We start from the raw sequence: 16,051 nt of genomic DNA, 5'->3' as shown, positions 1-16,051 counted from the left end.
CTTGGACTGGCTAAGGCCGATATACAGGGAAGCGTGACTGCAGAGGAGCCAAACCTGAACCATTTCTAACACTCCCAAAGACCCCCACCCCAACCCCCATCCACCCTGGCAACACTGACTGATCCCATGTCTGCATAACACAACCCAGAGCTCCACACTAACACAGTTAAATAAAAACACACTTTCTCTGTAGGCTCGGCGGGGTGTTGCAGAGGGGGGAAAACATCAGCTCTGAGGGGAGAATGTGCCTGGGCGTTGCCAAGAGGGTAACTAGACCATCACATTCAATTTCATCTCACATTCAACCCCCCCTTCCCCTCCACTTCCTCCAATTACCATAGCTCCCCTGTTTATCTGCCTGTCACTTGGCAAGATATGGACGGCAGGGCCAGGGATGCTTATCACCCTTGGAAAATCATTATGTGCCATCAGGCGAAAAAATGAATGTCATGTTTAACGAAGGATTTCAGAGTTCTCAATGCACACGTTTATCAAGAGCAAACTGTTACCATTTCCCCAACTGAAATCTGTCACCTTCCCTGTGTTTTGTCCATTCACTGGTTCCCTATTTTCTCCCCATTTCTGTCTCTCAGTCAGCTGGATTTTCTTCCTAGCCCCCACCCGCCCTTTTTCTCTGCACCTGGGAGTGTGATTGCCTAAGCAGATGGGGCTCAGAGGGGAAGAAAAACTAAAAGTCAAACAACAACCAAAACGGTCTTCCACACCATCACTTCCTCTCCTTATAGCAGGAGTACAAGCAACAGAGGGAATACCCACAGATAAGACCACTACTGACTTTAGTATGGCCCTCAAACATCAGTTTACGTCCCAGGAAAATATATCCTCCACTCCCTTACCCGCCTGTCCAATCTGCATACTATCAGACACCTCCCATAATTTTCTCTGGAACGCACAACCGGACAAGTCACACATACTTGGATAGTAAAGTCAGTAAACAGTGCTCTTCCTTCCTGAATGGATGCATACAGTAAGTGCTCAAACTATAATTAGTCATTCCCCTTTCCTCGTCTTCCTTCGCTCTCACTATCTGTGATTCTCTTCCAGCATCTTCACCTCTCAGTCCCCCTTCCATTTCTCTTCATTCACTCTCCCTGTCATCGCTCCGTCCATTCGGACAGAGACAGATTAGGTGAACGGTATTAGGTGACTGGCCCATTGCGAGGCTGTCTCTCCGAAATGACCTCTGACCCCAAACTGGCAGCCGGGTCGGAGGATGAGGTTGGGACATGAAAGGTGAGCGGTGCTGTTTCCCATGCTCTCCGTCCGGAGGGGCAGTACTTCAAACGAGACGACCCCCAGACCTCTGTCCAGATGAAGCCAAACTCTCACTGGCCCAACTGCTGTGGACGCCAGGAACCCCCGCCTCCCCCAAAGCCCCGCGCATCCGGATCCCCACTCACGGCTGTTTATCCTAAGCTGGCCTGGGGTGAGCTGAGGTTATCGAACTCCTGCGCTATGAGTCAACTTTTTTTTCCCTCTAAGTTCCTCCGGAAAGCTAGATCCATCACTGACCCAAAGTAGTTTTTCAACGTTGAAATGTGTTCTTGTTAAGCTGTGATATCCTCCTCTTTACCATGCATCTATGCAAGCTGGACAAGGCAACTTAGGGCCACTGTTGGGGAAACAATGTTCGAGGATACCGTTTCAAGAGTATTGGTCCTGTGAAAACCATGCATCTCCAAAATGTAAGCTTTTCATGAGAAGAAACACCCTTTTTTAAGATTTGTGCCAATGCATTTTCTTTGCTAATCCAAATACTTTTATAGAGTTTAAGAGGTAGGAGAATTTTCTCCATTGACAAACAATCATCATTTATCTAAAAATCTAACTTAAGTATTGCTAAATCCTGATTGGTTTACAGAAATATGTGATATCAACCTTTTCCAATTGAGTCCCACCCACTTGAAACAAGTGAGGGAGGTCAGACAAAATAAAAATACTGAAATCACTGTTGTGAAATAGCTAAAACTGTTCAAACCTTTACCCATCGTAAGATGCTGATTATTGGTTTTCAGAGCCTTTAAAATGCTTTTGTCAAAACTTTTTTTGTAACTTTACAACAAAACAACAAAAACTCTCACTTTTTTCTAGACATTATGACTTCATCGTCACAACACAATGCTTTTTATAAACTTAATAATATGCCTTTTTTTCAAAATATTATGACTTTATTTTAGAAATCTTTTCATCTTTTTATTTGTTTCCCAACAGTGGCCTTCATCTCCAAATGTAAGTTGCACACTGGAGGCCTCAAATTCAGTTTATTTTTTTTAATAGATTGATTTTTCCTCTTCAGTCCCCATAATAGCATATAACAGGACATCAGTGAATATCTAATATTTATTCATTAATGAAAACTGTAATCTCCTGGCTGTGCACGAGCGCTCTAGCTGCATGTTTTAAGTTTCAGTCTTGACTTTAATTATGCTGCTGAGATAGATCTGTTTTTCCATGAAAATCCTGCCGTGCAGCTTAAACCAAAGGGGAGGCCTAATGAGATGATGGTAAAAATAATGAGCCGAGTCGTCACCAGGACAGAGACTTTCCAACTCTCACCCTTCCCCTAAACACAGCTTTACTGTAGAGGCTCTTCCATGTCTCTTCCAATGACACCACCCACTGCTGACGATGGACAAACACTCTGGACCGGCTTATGTTCAATCTTCTAAAGTCAAATCAAAATGCTCTGTTTTTGCAGTGCCCTGATGCCCAACTCATTCTGAATGCTCCAGAAAAAAAGGGGGGAAAAAGCCACGAATATAAAGCTACACCCCGCACTCTGCGCTCTCATTCCCTCCCACGCCTACACACCCAACACCCTCCTCCCTCCCTCGCTCCAGTCCTCTGCGCCTTGGCCAAGGCTCCACGCCATGCTCAGAGAAGAGCTGGTACTGATCCAACAACCCCCAAAAAAAAAACTCCTCCCCCTGCCTCTTTTCCTTGTCCTCTTCTTCCGCCTTTCTTTTAATAATGATCTCAGTTTTGAATTTTCAGAAACACACACAGCAAGAAAATGCCACTGTACTACCAGAACAGCTTTCCCTTTGTTTTCAAACAGCTTATTACCACCAGAATGGCTGGATCTTTTCCCTCTCCCCCATTTTTTTCCCTCTTGCTAAATTCCTCTCTCTCTCCCCCATATTTAATGGATTTCAGGCAATCACAGTCAGCCCAAAAGTGGAGGAGGACTCACGGTGAGACGCAATGCGTGTGGAGAATTTTAACAAGATGTGGAAGCCCTCATCTTTTCTTCGGTGATTGTATGTGTATGTGAACGCATGCATGTGTGCATGTGGCTACATAACCACATTACTACTCCCAGATAAACACACACACACGCACACACATACACACACATACACACACACACACACACACACACACAAACACACAGAGGCCCATCAGGTGGGTAACTGGGTCCAGATGGTTTGTCTTTCATAATGGATGAGCCCAGCTGACTGACTGGCTGGCTGGCTCCATAAGGCCTGACTACCTGAGGGACACTAGCTAAAGGAATGTCAGGAATCTCTGAATTCCCTGGAGACACACACACACACACACACACACACGCACTCTGCAGTCTGAACTGTGCTAATAAACACTGAGAATTTTAGTAGATTTTTTCATTTAGGGATTAAGTCTTTGTAAGTGTTGTGGCTATCACAATCAGCATTCCAGACTTAAGCTGTTAGGGACTTCGCATTATTGTTTTAGACCAGGACACGTCTTCAGAGGTATGTAACATTTAAGTTTTAGATATGGGGAGATATGCTACTTTAAAGAGTTTAAATGGCACTTTGCCATGTCCAAAATGTGCATATTCAGTGGGATATCTTCTGCTGGTTTCACTGAAATCTTACCAATGAGAAACTGTTTGTACTGTGATGTAGCATCATTGAATTATCATACATGAAGACAATCAGGAAAGTTTACACTGTGCACATTTCTTTGCTTTCATTTGTCATTTTTTCCCATATTTCCCAAATGCTACTGTAGGAATTAAAATGTGGTTATTTTCACTAGAATAAGGGGCAAGCATTTGCTATTTTTACTCAGGAAAGGTCCTGAAAACATAGCAGTAGCTGCTAGAACGTGAGGGTTGAGTTCACGATACAAACAACATATCACAGACAAAGAAAAGGACTGTGGAGAGAAAGCATGGTCCAATCAGTGCACCTACTGGCTTCTACTAGTTGGTGAGGAAGGGTAGCGCATCATTAACACTTTCATCCCTCTTTTCGTTCCTCCCATACTTACTTATCTGCTTTCCGTCCGCCCCAGTGTCCTCCGATCGCTCCGTATCATCCTCGTCATCCCCTGACGAGATGGCATCTGCAGAGAGTAACCACGGTTACTGCCAACCTTCTCGCAACCCGCATGCACACGTGCAGTATCGCATGCAGTCCATTTCTCGCACACACACGTGTAAAGAAAATGCTAGATACGGGCCCTTTTTTGAAAAATCTCTCAATATGCTTCTGTAGTTGTATACACACACACACACACACACACACAGTAGACCCCAGAGCCATTAAGGCAAAAACAAAATTCAGGCTGTTCATTCCTGATGATATCTGCTCCATGGCCACTTCCTGGACTCAACCAAGCTCTGCAGTCCAACCCTAAATCTCCAAACTCCCTGTCGTATCCTGACCTGTCTTTTCCCTGACTCACCTGTGACATTCACTATGAAGCAGACCGTGTCTTTGCCCACGCTGGTGCAGGTATACAGGCCAGAATCCTTGGCCGTGGCATCACGGATCTGCAGCACCTCCTGCTCTATGACCGTGCGGTTGTTGGTGCCCAGAGAGCTGCCGTCTTTGGTCCAGGTGATGGTCCCCGTCGGCGGCAGGGGGCAGTTCAGCTTCAGCAACTCCCCCGGGTGCACTGAGCACACCGTGGGCTTAGAAATTTGATATTTGTTCGATGCCTCTGCAGAGCGAATGGGGGGGGAGAGGTTGAATGGGGGCAAAGAACAGATTGGAGGAGGAAAAGGGTGCACAAGAAGGAGGAAAGAGAGGTGGGAGAGGAAGAAACAAGCCAAAGTGTAAGAAACAACATCACCACATAACCCCCAATGGATGCACTCAAATTATACCTGTGCAGGAGGAGCAATACAGAAAAGAGGAGGCCCATTTTTTTTTTTAAACCTTCACACCAACATTTCGTTACCACAAACTCCGAGTCAGTCATTTGAAATGGAGCCCTTAGAAAATACCACTGTTCTGTTATATATTAAGTGTGCAGGGTGATTGGAGTTTATAGATTCAGAGCATGCAGGTACGGCCATAGCAGCATGTGTGGAGAAAAAAAAACAATCAATGCTTTGAGAGCAGGTGAGAATTGAACATCACTGTGTTGAGCGATAGCCCTCGCCCCACCACCACCACCCATCCCTTTTAGCATAAGTGCCAAGCAGCCAGTGTGTGTTGGTGAGTATGAGCAGTACAGACAGATCTCTGCAACCTAAAAAAAAGGTAATAAAACTCCAGCACGTCTGCCCATCACAAAAGAAAGCAGCCAGGAAGGTCTGGGACGGAAGCGGTTGTCAGGCAGGGAAAGGGAAAAGATGAGGAGTGTGGGGGGGGGGGGCTCTTTTTTTTGGCGATCCTTTGGTTTTGACTCTGCGCCTAAACTTAGAAAACCTTGAACTAGCTCTAGCCCTACTCTTCTGTTTTTCATCTCTCACTTCTTCATTCTCTTTTATAACACGGCCATGGAGGATCTACAACCACTGCACAGGATCTGCCGGCCAAGGCAGAGAGCAAGAAACTCCTGTCGACTCCAAAGTGCATAAAACCTTCACTTCTGGGACAAAATCCAAGTCCGTATAATGTGTGTATACTGTGTCCTCTGACTTGTACAACTGCATGGAGAATGAGGTGAATGTCCAATTTATTAGAGGGAATTCTGAGGGTCCATAGCTGAGACAGCATTTCTACATCAGGATGGACTTTATACTATCCATGCAAACTCTTCAGACTGTGACTGAATGTTGAGGTAAAGGAAGAAAAAGAAACTTCCTGACTTCTGCCATATATACCGAAGCCAATTCCAGTCACCTTGAGACTTTAACACACAAACATTCATGCACAAATGTGTACATTCACTCAGCTCAAACATGGATACCATTGCAACCATCCACAGTGAGAAAAAACTGGATGATTGCAAGTTCTTTTTATTGCAGTACAAAAATGTCCATCACTGTGTGTTTGTGTTTTGTCTTCCGTAAGAACTGAAGGAAAGGGGCAAAAAAAGGGTGGGATTAAAAAATATTTGAGTGGGGAAAGTAGCAACAATGGAAAAGCTTATGAAAAAGCCAGTGATGACGGTATCTTTAGTGTTTGACTGAAGGCTGATAGGTGTAATTATAGAGCCAGTGGCACTCCAAGCCTTTCCTGTACCTTAATACACCTTTTCAACAACATTCCACCCCCTTTATGTGCCCCTATGTGTGTGTTAAATGTAAAGTAGACACACACACTCTAGCCTCGACAGGAAGGGAAAGTCATTCCGCCACAAGCCTCTAAACGTTCCCCCTGGGCAAGCAGACACACTAAGGTACAGTTCCTGTATTGTCTTTTATTTTTTCACTCCCTCTTTCCTTCGATCCGGAAATAATTAACCCCTCCTTCCCCACCCAGGACTGAGTGTGTGGTCTTATAAGAGGTGGAGCTCCTGCGCTGATTGATGGTAGCTGTCTTCGCTACCTTTTTACGACATGGCTTTCCACACCGAGGGCCACTGCCTGTGCTTTGACATTACTACTGGCTTCAGCTTTTCCTTTGCTGTTTAATTTGGGATTTTAGAGATTAACAGATGTCATGGACACAAAGCAGCGTAGTTATCTGCTGGGAAGCGAACAGGTATGGACAATTTCAAGATGGTGGGACCGGCAATGAGGTTAATGTAGCAACGCAACACCTGGAACATACATACACACACACACACACACACAGGCTGCACTGTCTGTCAGCACATTGAAGAGAAAGAAAGGGCACTGCTTCATAGAAAGTAATACGTCTGTAACTAAGACGACTATTTTCAATCCTCAAGATTTGATTTAATTTTGTAATATAAATGATGGTGATCGCTGATGTAGAAACTTGGTTGAGAGGTACAACAGGTTTTGTTGATTGACAGTGTTGTATTAGCCAATGAGTAAATTGCTTAAAACAAATGTGAAATGTTTAAGAGAATTTGTGTGTGAGTGTGTGTGTCTTACACTACAAGGACAAGTCTAAGGAAGAAGGAGACATGGAAGGAGGGAAAATAACTACAAGAAAGGCAAGGAATCTATCCAAATGGTGCATCTGACTAAAGAAAGCATGCACGTGTTAGTTCTGCCTTCATCATTTTCTTATCTTGGCTGCGTCCATCTGTCCCCCTCCATCAACTCCTCCTCCTGCTGCTGCTTCTTCATTTCCCTCTCTTCACCTTCCCTTTCAGCTTTGCCCTCTCCTTCCCCCTTCCCAGACGTCATCTCCACCCGGCCCCAACACGCTGACCCTGCTGACCTAACCCTGACCCTTCCCAAACCTGTTGACACCTCCAGCATGCACGATTGTTCATGGGAACCTGTGTCACGTAAGCGCGCGCACACACACACACACACACACACACACACACACACACACTGAATGCAGCAAGAACCTAAAGAAAGCCTGTACACATTGAGATAATAATGACACAGAGTTTGCACATTAATAGATGTATGCATCAGACACGTGCACACCAGGAGATCCAGGCCTAGACACGCACTCACACACACCTTGCTACACTTGAAAAACGTTTACAAGGGTCCAGGGATGCATGCTAAGTTGAACAGTTGAAACGCTTCACTGCAGAATTTTTCATCTCTGCAAAGTTTCATCCCCCTCTGCACCACAGGCAGGGGGCGGAAGCCTCTCTATCTCATACACACACTCGCACTTTTGCTCGATTTCTTTCTAACAGCGTTCTCCTCTCCCCTTCCTCCATCATCACTATCATTTTGCATCTCTTCTCCTGAAGAGCTCCATTTTCGAAACACATCTCTCTCTTTCTCTGACAGCTATTACAAGTGTCTATCAGGTGTGACAGACTCAGGCTGTCCACTCCTCGCTATCTCTTCGTCCTCATTCGCACCATCTTGGCTGACAATAATTAGTCTCGCAGCCTGAGTGTCTGCTGCAAAATGCAGAGAGCAATTCACATCCAACATCTCCTTAACGTCTGCTCACCCATCTGTCGTTCTGTCTGTCTGTCAAGCCGGCAAGAGCCAAGATGTTGGCAAAGTGGCGAGGGCAGAGTTTACGAATCATTTTTTTACGTATATGATCTCATTAATTTACTTCTGCAGGGAGGCACATTCGGCTGCAAATCTATTCCCCCATCCCCTCCCTGTTGCGTTCTGCACAACGGGATGGTGGACTAAATGTAATGACTGCCATCTCGGAGGCACACACTCAGCATGCATGCAGACCAACAGGCGCACACACACACACACACACACATTCGCACACACACACATTCACACACGCACGCACGCACGCACGCACACATGCACACACACACACACATTGCCAAATCACATTATCTCTGCTGCCCTTCCTATCCCTCCTTTTTTCCTCTACTCTTCCCTCAGTATCCTCCTCACATAGTCAAATCCCCGGACTTTTCTTCCCTTTTTTGTCTCTCCCTCTTTTCTGATGTCAGTGTCTTTTCACATTCAAATCCCTCCTTAGCTTTTTTATTATGACAAAGGAGCAGCTCCATGAACTGGCTCCTGCTGGCGTCCATGGCAACAGCCCCTCCGGTTCACCCACCCCTTCACCCCTCATCAAGGCCTTCCCTGAACCCCACCCGACCCCTTTAACCCACTGGCTACAGCTTATCTCCAAAACTCTTCTGTGGTTGGAGTTCTAGTGACCCTCAGAGTAGAGCTTCCCTCTACTTTGCTCTGGCTTCTAGAGATTCAGCTATTTTCATTATCCATGACTCTAACAACTATATTTTCCCGTCACAACTTCCCAGAGTAACATCTGTAAATATCTTGTTTAGTTAGTATTTTTTCCACTATTTCATACTTGAAATCAAAACAGGTGATTATTTTTCAGCTAATTGTTTGAGCAGTGACTTGCACAAAAACACATTAAATGAAGATCTATCATCCTGAGCACTACAAATACTCTAAAAAAACATAGGCCTACAGTCGGTGCAACATTATCTAGGTAAAATACAATTTTTTTAAGTAAATCGCTTTGAAGTAATTGCTTTAATTTTGCTTCTTTTAAATCTAGTTTCTAGTTTCTTCATCTATATATATTTTATTTTATTCTGTGGTTTTCGTCAGTGTTTTTCCTCCATCATCCTGCACCCTATCAATACTGGCTCAGATTCCCCTCTGCCTCCTGCCGTACACCTGAGGCACAAGCTGGCACAGGTAGCAGCTTTTCCCAGCCTCTTATCAGACAGGTGTGAGATTGAGCGGTGGAGTGATAAAGTATTTTCTGGCACATCTGCCAAGGCAAATAACAGTCCACACACACACACACACACACACACAACCACTAACACACTCAAGCCTTCAAGATTAACACCGGCCAATGGCAGGCTAATAAAAGTCATTGTGTGAAGGCCGTATATTCAGCCCAACTGCCCCACGGTCACACCACCGGCCGACACACTGTGTTTGTTTGGAGTTCAGTTCCATTGCCATCACCACAGTCTCACACACACACACACACAATCTGTGTCATTAACTGGCCAGCTGACTCTTGTATACTTTTACCACTGGACTCCTACTGTGTAGATAGCACAGTGTTACAGATAGATATTAAGCCTGTTAGTCCTTCACATTTCCACCTTCACATACAACTACAACATTCTACTGAAAACTATGATCTTGATTAGCAGTCCATAATAATCCTGGCTGTTAATTAAATAAAGGCAATTTCTACCGTGTTTAACACAAGCTGTATCTTATTAAATAAGGTACAGCATACTGGTGGAAACTTGATTAAGAGCTGAAATCATGCAGCAAATACGTGAATACAGAGATGTGCCAGGAGAGCAATTATGTTCCTACTGTGCCCAGAAACTCTTCATTATATAAAATGTGTCTGTTGTAGCCTTAAACCACTCTTTTGAAGTGTTTGCCTCCATGCTGATCAGAGCATTTTCTGAAGAACCAGAGTTTGGCAGGGAGTACACGAAGGAACATCGAGACCATGAGCAGACTTTTGTCAACTGCACTCACATTCAGCCTTCGTTCTGATGTAACTGGTGCCACATGTATTTCACGTTATATGCAAAGAGGACCATGAACAGACCAAAGAGCAAGCGAATACCACTGCTACACACCCGCTGTGTTTGGTACCATTGTTATTCAGCTGACTCAGAGTATTTTAATCACTGTGCAAGCGGAGAGTGCCTGGACAAGGTAAACACTCCCATAGATACTGAAGTGGCTACATGGACAACAATAGGTCTGTTGTGAAGGCTTTAAGCAGCGCACTCGCTCTACTTCTACTGTTACAGCAGCCACAGGTAAACAAACTAGCAGGGCCACCAGGAGTGCAGACGTGGGCTCTATAGAGACAACAATTGATATGCAATCTGATGAATCTACAGCAATTAATGCTCCCACACACACAAGCAGTGGGGTGACCCAGGCTGCAGAGCAGAAAGGGGTGGAGCAGGGGTGTAGAAGGTGGGACCAGCCAATCTGTCTCCCTAAGGTCTATGCCCTGCAGGTGACACCAGCGCAGCCCATCAGGAGCAGTGAACGGAAGGAGGACCACAACAATCCGGAGCTATGGATGCACACACAGCTGCAGTTAAAAACAAAATCCATGTTTGCTGTGTGCAGCAGGGAAACTGACTCGAGATCAGATAAGCAGGCCAGGTTCTCATCATGTGACCCCCAGGTCTAGCCACTTAATCTCCAGTCACATGACTTCACCGCAGCCCAGCGCTCCGTAATCTCTCCATCTAAAGGAGAAGTCAAATGTGCACAAATCCTCTTGGACCTTTCCTGGAGGATTGTATAACTGTGGAAAACTCTCTCTGTCCTCTCTGTGGCCATGTAGCGTAGCATCGGGGCCATGTGGGGCTCTGAACCCACCGGCTTAGAGCCAAACAGTCTATGACAGAACAACGAAAACATCAACAGGAGAGGAGAGCTCCGGCGGCCTCGCATCAAGCTAGGTAAGAACGATACCTGACCTCTAGGGCAAAGGGCAAAGAGTGTATGTGTGCGTTGAGAAAGACCGAGAGAGGTTGAAGGTGGCTTTAAAATAAGTGATGCTCTGTTGTTGGCCCAACTTACAATTAGCATGCTGATTAAAGCCCGGGAACAAAAGGCTTTGGAATGTGAGTTGCCATCAATCACAACAACTCTAATTAGCTAGTCTCTGACCAGACCGGAGACAGAAAATGGAGAAGCCTCAAAGGAAAAAGAAAGACCACAAAAAAAAAAGCTCTCACAAAAGTATTTGTTTCGCCAATAAAACATATGACTCTAAAACATTTGCATTCACAATCTTTACCAACAACGGAGCGCACAAACAAACTCGAAGTACTCAAAGAAACCCTGAGAAGCCCCGAACTCTGTATCCTAATTTCTCCCTTTCCGTCCCTCTTTGTGCTTCTTTCCAGGCAAGTAGGGCATGAGAGAAATGCCAGCATAAACACTGTCCCACCCTCCTTCACAGCTCTCCCTTGTCTTCCCACACGGGGTCACAAACCTGCCTTTAAACACTCAAGTATACCCTAACCTACCACAGACATCAGCAGGAGAATTAAAACGAAGAAGTGTGAATCACACGCCTCACAGTGAGGAAAACAAGAGGCTCGCCATGCTGAGGTTAGTTGTTTTCCTTTGGTTTATTTATTTGAATCCCCCTAAAATCTTACAAGGACTAAATTATTTCCACTTGTTAGATATTTAGTGCAGTTTAAACAGAACAAAAAGAAAAGAAGGGCTCAAAAAATTGAAATTTTCAAATACTCACTTGTGTGACAGTGGAAAACAGTGAAACCATGTTATTTTTGTTACTGCTCTATCTTCAAATGGATGAAACTGTAGAAATCTAAATATCCCTAATTTTGCTGGAAGCAAATCTTGGATTTTCAGGACACGTGTCTGCACGTGTCTGATGCATACATCTATTAATGTGCAAACTCTGTGTCATTATTATCTCAATGTGTACAAGGACAGGAATTCTCAGGAAAGGATAGAAAAGTTGACCAAAACTCTGAGGTCAAACTTGACAGACCTACACCTGCTCTCTATAAACAAACCAAACAAATGGTATTCCCCCCCCTGCTCCACCTCCCACACCCTTCTTTTCTGTCCCTCCCCCCCGTTGCTTACCTTCAGGTTCCAGAGTGGCCTCCTCCTCCTTGGTTGCGGTGAGGGGCGGCCGGGCCACGCTGACGGTCAGCAGGGACAGCAGGACAGCGGCCAGCAGCCAGGCCCATGAGGCCATCCCGTTAGTGGGGGCAAGTGCTCCCCATATCCCCCTTCTCCACCTCCCCCTGGACACTGATCCCATCTGAGGGGGTCCGCCCAACCATCAACTGCTGCAGGGTCGGCCTGTCACTCACTTGAATTCACCCAATCACCTGGGCTGAGAGGTGAATGAGAGAGAGAGAGAGAGAGAGAGAGAGAAGAATAAAGGGGAGGTGGTGGCAGAGTGATGATTGAAGAGGCAGACAGAGGAGCGAACAGAAAGGCAGCAAGGGGGGGGGGAGAAAATTGTTAGTGTGAAATAATTGCATGGAGCTTGTTTCTCAACCTTTTACCTCCTTACATTACTTTTGACTAATTGAAACAGAAAAAGGAAACGAGAGACTGAGACAGAGAGGGTTTCAAAATGCTGTCAAACAAGCCATGCCCCAGACATACCGAAGCTGTGAGGCACCAGCAGTCAACACACAACCAACCTGCATCTACTTTACTTCTCATCTATAATTATATGCATTGAAATATGTATTAGAGAAACCAAGAGCTCGGTCGGTGTTCACAGTCTAACCAGTTTAATGTCTCCCTGAATCATGCCACTGCAATACTCAAAGATAAGACTATTTTTTTTAAGTTCATTAAAATGAGATTTCACACAAATCTGATGTTTATACTCCTGTATTATTTTACCTTCACACTGCTTCTGTATTAATAATACAATATATACTTAACTGATGACGAGGCATATTATGATTTGAAAATACCCATGGCGCAGGATGGACAGCATATCAGCCGATGTGGCACCAATTTGGTTTAGCTGGACACCGTTTATTCCCGTGCGCAACAGATGCGCCAAACCTGTTGCCCGCGCTGCTGCATCCGTGTTAATTGTATTCGTAAGAGGCTCCTATTGCATTTGCGTGACTTGATTATGGAACCAGTAAGGCTTTAATTGAAATGCAATATTCCAATATTGTAGACACACACACCAATCTGTTTAGCCAGACATCTGCGGTTCAACCAAGTGTGTCTCTGGAGGTTTGCTGAAGTCACGCTCCCCTGCGCTCCCTCTGCTCCAGCTGGACGTATCGATTGGTCTTTACCCGCAAAGACACATGTAGTTTGACTTTTTAGAAAGCCAACCTGAAAACGTGCAACCTGATTTAGGTTTAATTCACCCCTTGGGGACTGCAGGCGACACGGACGGTGGACGCGCACATGGTGTCGGGGTGAATCCATGAATGCAAGCCGACATCCTAACTTTATTATGCACCAGTTTGATTTTGCAATTAAGGCGAATAATTCTGCGTAGCTACAGCTCAGACGTATGAATTATTAATGGACTGTAAACCAATCAGTGCACTAATCAACCATTGAGCTTACCGCTGTCTGAAAACTTCATAAAGACCAGAATTACCCAGAAACCTTCCATTTGTTTTAAATTGTTTAAAAGTGTAGAACACAATAAAAGAAAATGGATTATTATTCTGCAGCTATCAAATATAAACACACTTAAAGAACTGAATGGGTAAAAAAGAAGGGGGAAAAGCATTAAACTACAGAGAAAAAGGTTTATAGAGTTGATATGTGCTCCTCGTCGAAAAACGTATTTAGCATGTTGCTGACGACATGACATTTGGGCACATGATGGACTTTGCTCCATACATGACCACAGCCTTCATTCAAACCCGGCTTTGAATGAAATGTCTTGGCACTGATTGAATTCCTATTGAAATTCAAATCAGTTGGCTTTTTCCACAATGGGGGCTCATTTGGAGCTGTTCAGTGATTTAGGGCTCCGGCACCAAGCAGTGAAAAAACAACTGCGGTCATGGGATAATTGGCACCATAAATGCAATGTAGAAAATTAAGCAAAGTAATAAATAACCAGGACACTTGTTAATGAGCCCTAAAGTGATGGTGCAAGGTGCAGTGGGTCCTCGCCTTCTAAAATAAACAATGATAGATTTTACCGATTTTAATGTAATAAAAGTGTGGTAGAAATTATCATATACATTAAAACAAATTGTATTATTTTGTTGGATGGGAATTTAAGAAAATATCAAATATCAAACTGTATGGATAACTTTGTATATTTTACCAAAAAAAAGGCTCAAATGATTTATTGGTTAGAAGACTCTTTCAATTCAACTATAAGTAGTAAAATCGTTCCTATTTTCACATGCAGCCGTAAGAAAATAAATAGTACAGACCCAAAAGCGCAAAGCATCAACAACGTAGCCTATTTGTCATGTCAGCCGAAACCTTGACAGATGAGAATGTGAGGAAGCTTTAGAGGTAAACAGAAACTACTTACCAGGGAGGAATAAAATCGTGGAGATCTCTGTTTTGGCATGCACAGATAAGGGAGGAGAGAGCATGAGCTGAATCCAGAGAGAGGAATGTCTCCAACTCCACAATGCACCCAAAAAAAAAAAGAAAAAGAAAACTGCGAGGCGCTGCCTTCTTTCAGTTTACTATTCCACAATCAGCCGGCATCAAATCAGATCAGAGGATATATTCCAACCCCGACTGGCAGCGTAGTCCAATGCCATGCAAGGAAATCCGAGTTTACACGAGTTATCCTTCACAAACAACTCGGAAAACCATACCGCTGTCCCCCCGAAACTTTCCTCCCCGTCACCAAGTTTCTTCTAGGGCGCAAAAACATGCCCAGTGTTCCCAAGCAGCGCACTTGTCAACTCAAAAGAAAGTTTGCAGCCACTAAGGAGGTGGAACGCGGTTTTAAAAGGTACAAGATGATAGTTGTCCGATGCAAAATGTCATAAAATCCATCAATGTGCGTTCCCCCTGGTGAAAAGAGCGTCTTTCGCGTCTCTTTCTCTTCTTCCGCCGACAGCCTTCGCACTGTTTCTCAGACGCTTTGTCAGGTTTACTAGGGTTTTTTCTCCTCCTTACGTATCCACACACTGCCCTCCTCCTTCACTCCAGTGGGTGTCATTCCCCCCCAAGCACCCCCAGTGTAATTCGAGCCGCTTCCTGGCCGCAGTGCTTTTGGGCCCTGCCTTCCTCCGCCCATCAAACTGCAGCGCTGCCTGCCTGCCTGCCTGCCTGCCTGCGCTCAACTTGCTCAAACTGGGTCCGATGCGAGGGCCCCTGCTCCGCTCCGGAGCTGTCAGACCGCAGTAACAACGCCCCTCAGTGGCCAAGGCAAGACATCTGCGGGAGGAGACGCGCACACACACACACACACACACACACACACACACACACACACACACACACACACACACACACACACACACACACACACACACACACACACACACAGCATCCATTCCATACAGTATTGTTCAGTATATTTACATGATGCAGTGGTGGGAGACCTATTCAGATACTTTTCTTAAGTAAAAGTAGAAATACCACAATGTAAAGTATAGCTTATTTAACGAAAACGTCCTGTAAAAGTACCGAAAAATGATCAGCAAAACGAACTCAAAGATAAAAACATGGAAAGCATGTCATCTGCTTCTAAATATAACAGTTTGAAAGTCATGTAATTAGTAGATCCAATGTTTCCCTCTGAAAGCATAAAATGGAAATACTCAAGAAAAGTACAAA

General features: G+C 44.7%; 1 protein-coding gene across 5 annotated transcripts in view; it reads right to left on the bottom strand.

The window, feature by feature from the left end:
- Nucleotides 1–15,551, bottom strand: part of fgfr2 (fibroblast growth factor receptor 2) — a 39,536-nt gene extending 23,985 nt beyond the window's left edge. For 2 of the 5 annotated variants that reach the window (XM_039783728.1, XM_039783730.1), the window contains exons 1-4: nt 14,787–15,549; nt 12,380–12,635; nt 4,696–4,953; nt 4,279–4,353 (exon numbers count right to left, since the gene is read on the bottom strand). In XM_039783728.1, the coding sequence (XP_039639662.1) occupies nt 4,279–4,353; nt 4,696–4,953; nt 12,380–12,560 (514 nt within the window). In that variant the 5' untranslated portion in view covers nt 12,561–12,635; nt 14,787–15,549. Of the gene's footprint in view, nt 1–4,278; nt 4,354–4,695; nt 4,954–12,379; nt 12,636–14,682; nt 14,698–14,786 lie in introns of those variants that run through there. The other 3 variants (XM_039783731.1, XM_039783729.1, XM_039783733.1) reach the window with 3 other exon arrangements.
- Between the last annotated feature and the right edge of the window lie 500 nt (nt 15,552–16,051).

The sequence above is a fragment of the Perca fluviatilis genome, chromosome 19 (assembly GCF_010015445.1).
Source record: "Perca fluviatilis chromosome 19, GENO_Pfluv_1.0, whole genome shotgun sequence".
Classification (NCBI taxonomy): domain Eukaryota; kingdom Metazoa; phylum Chordata; class Actinopteri; order Perciformes; family Percidae; genus Perca; species Perca fluviatilis.
This window is presented reverse-complemented; position numbering and strand designations above follow the sequence as displayed.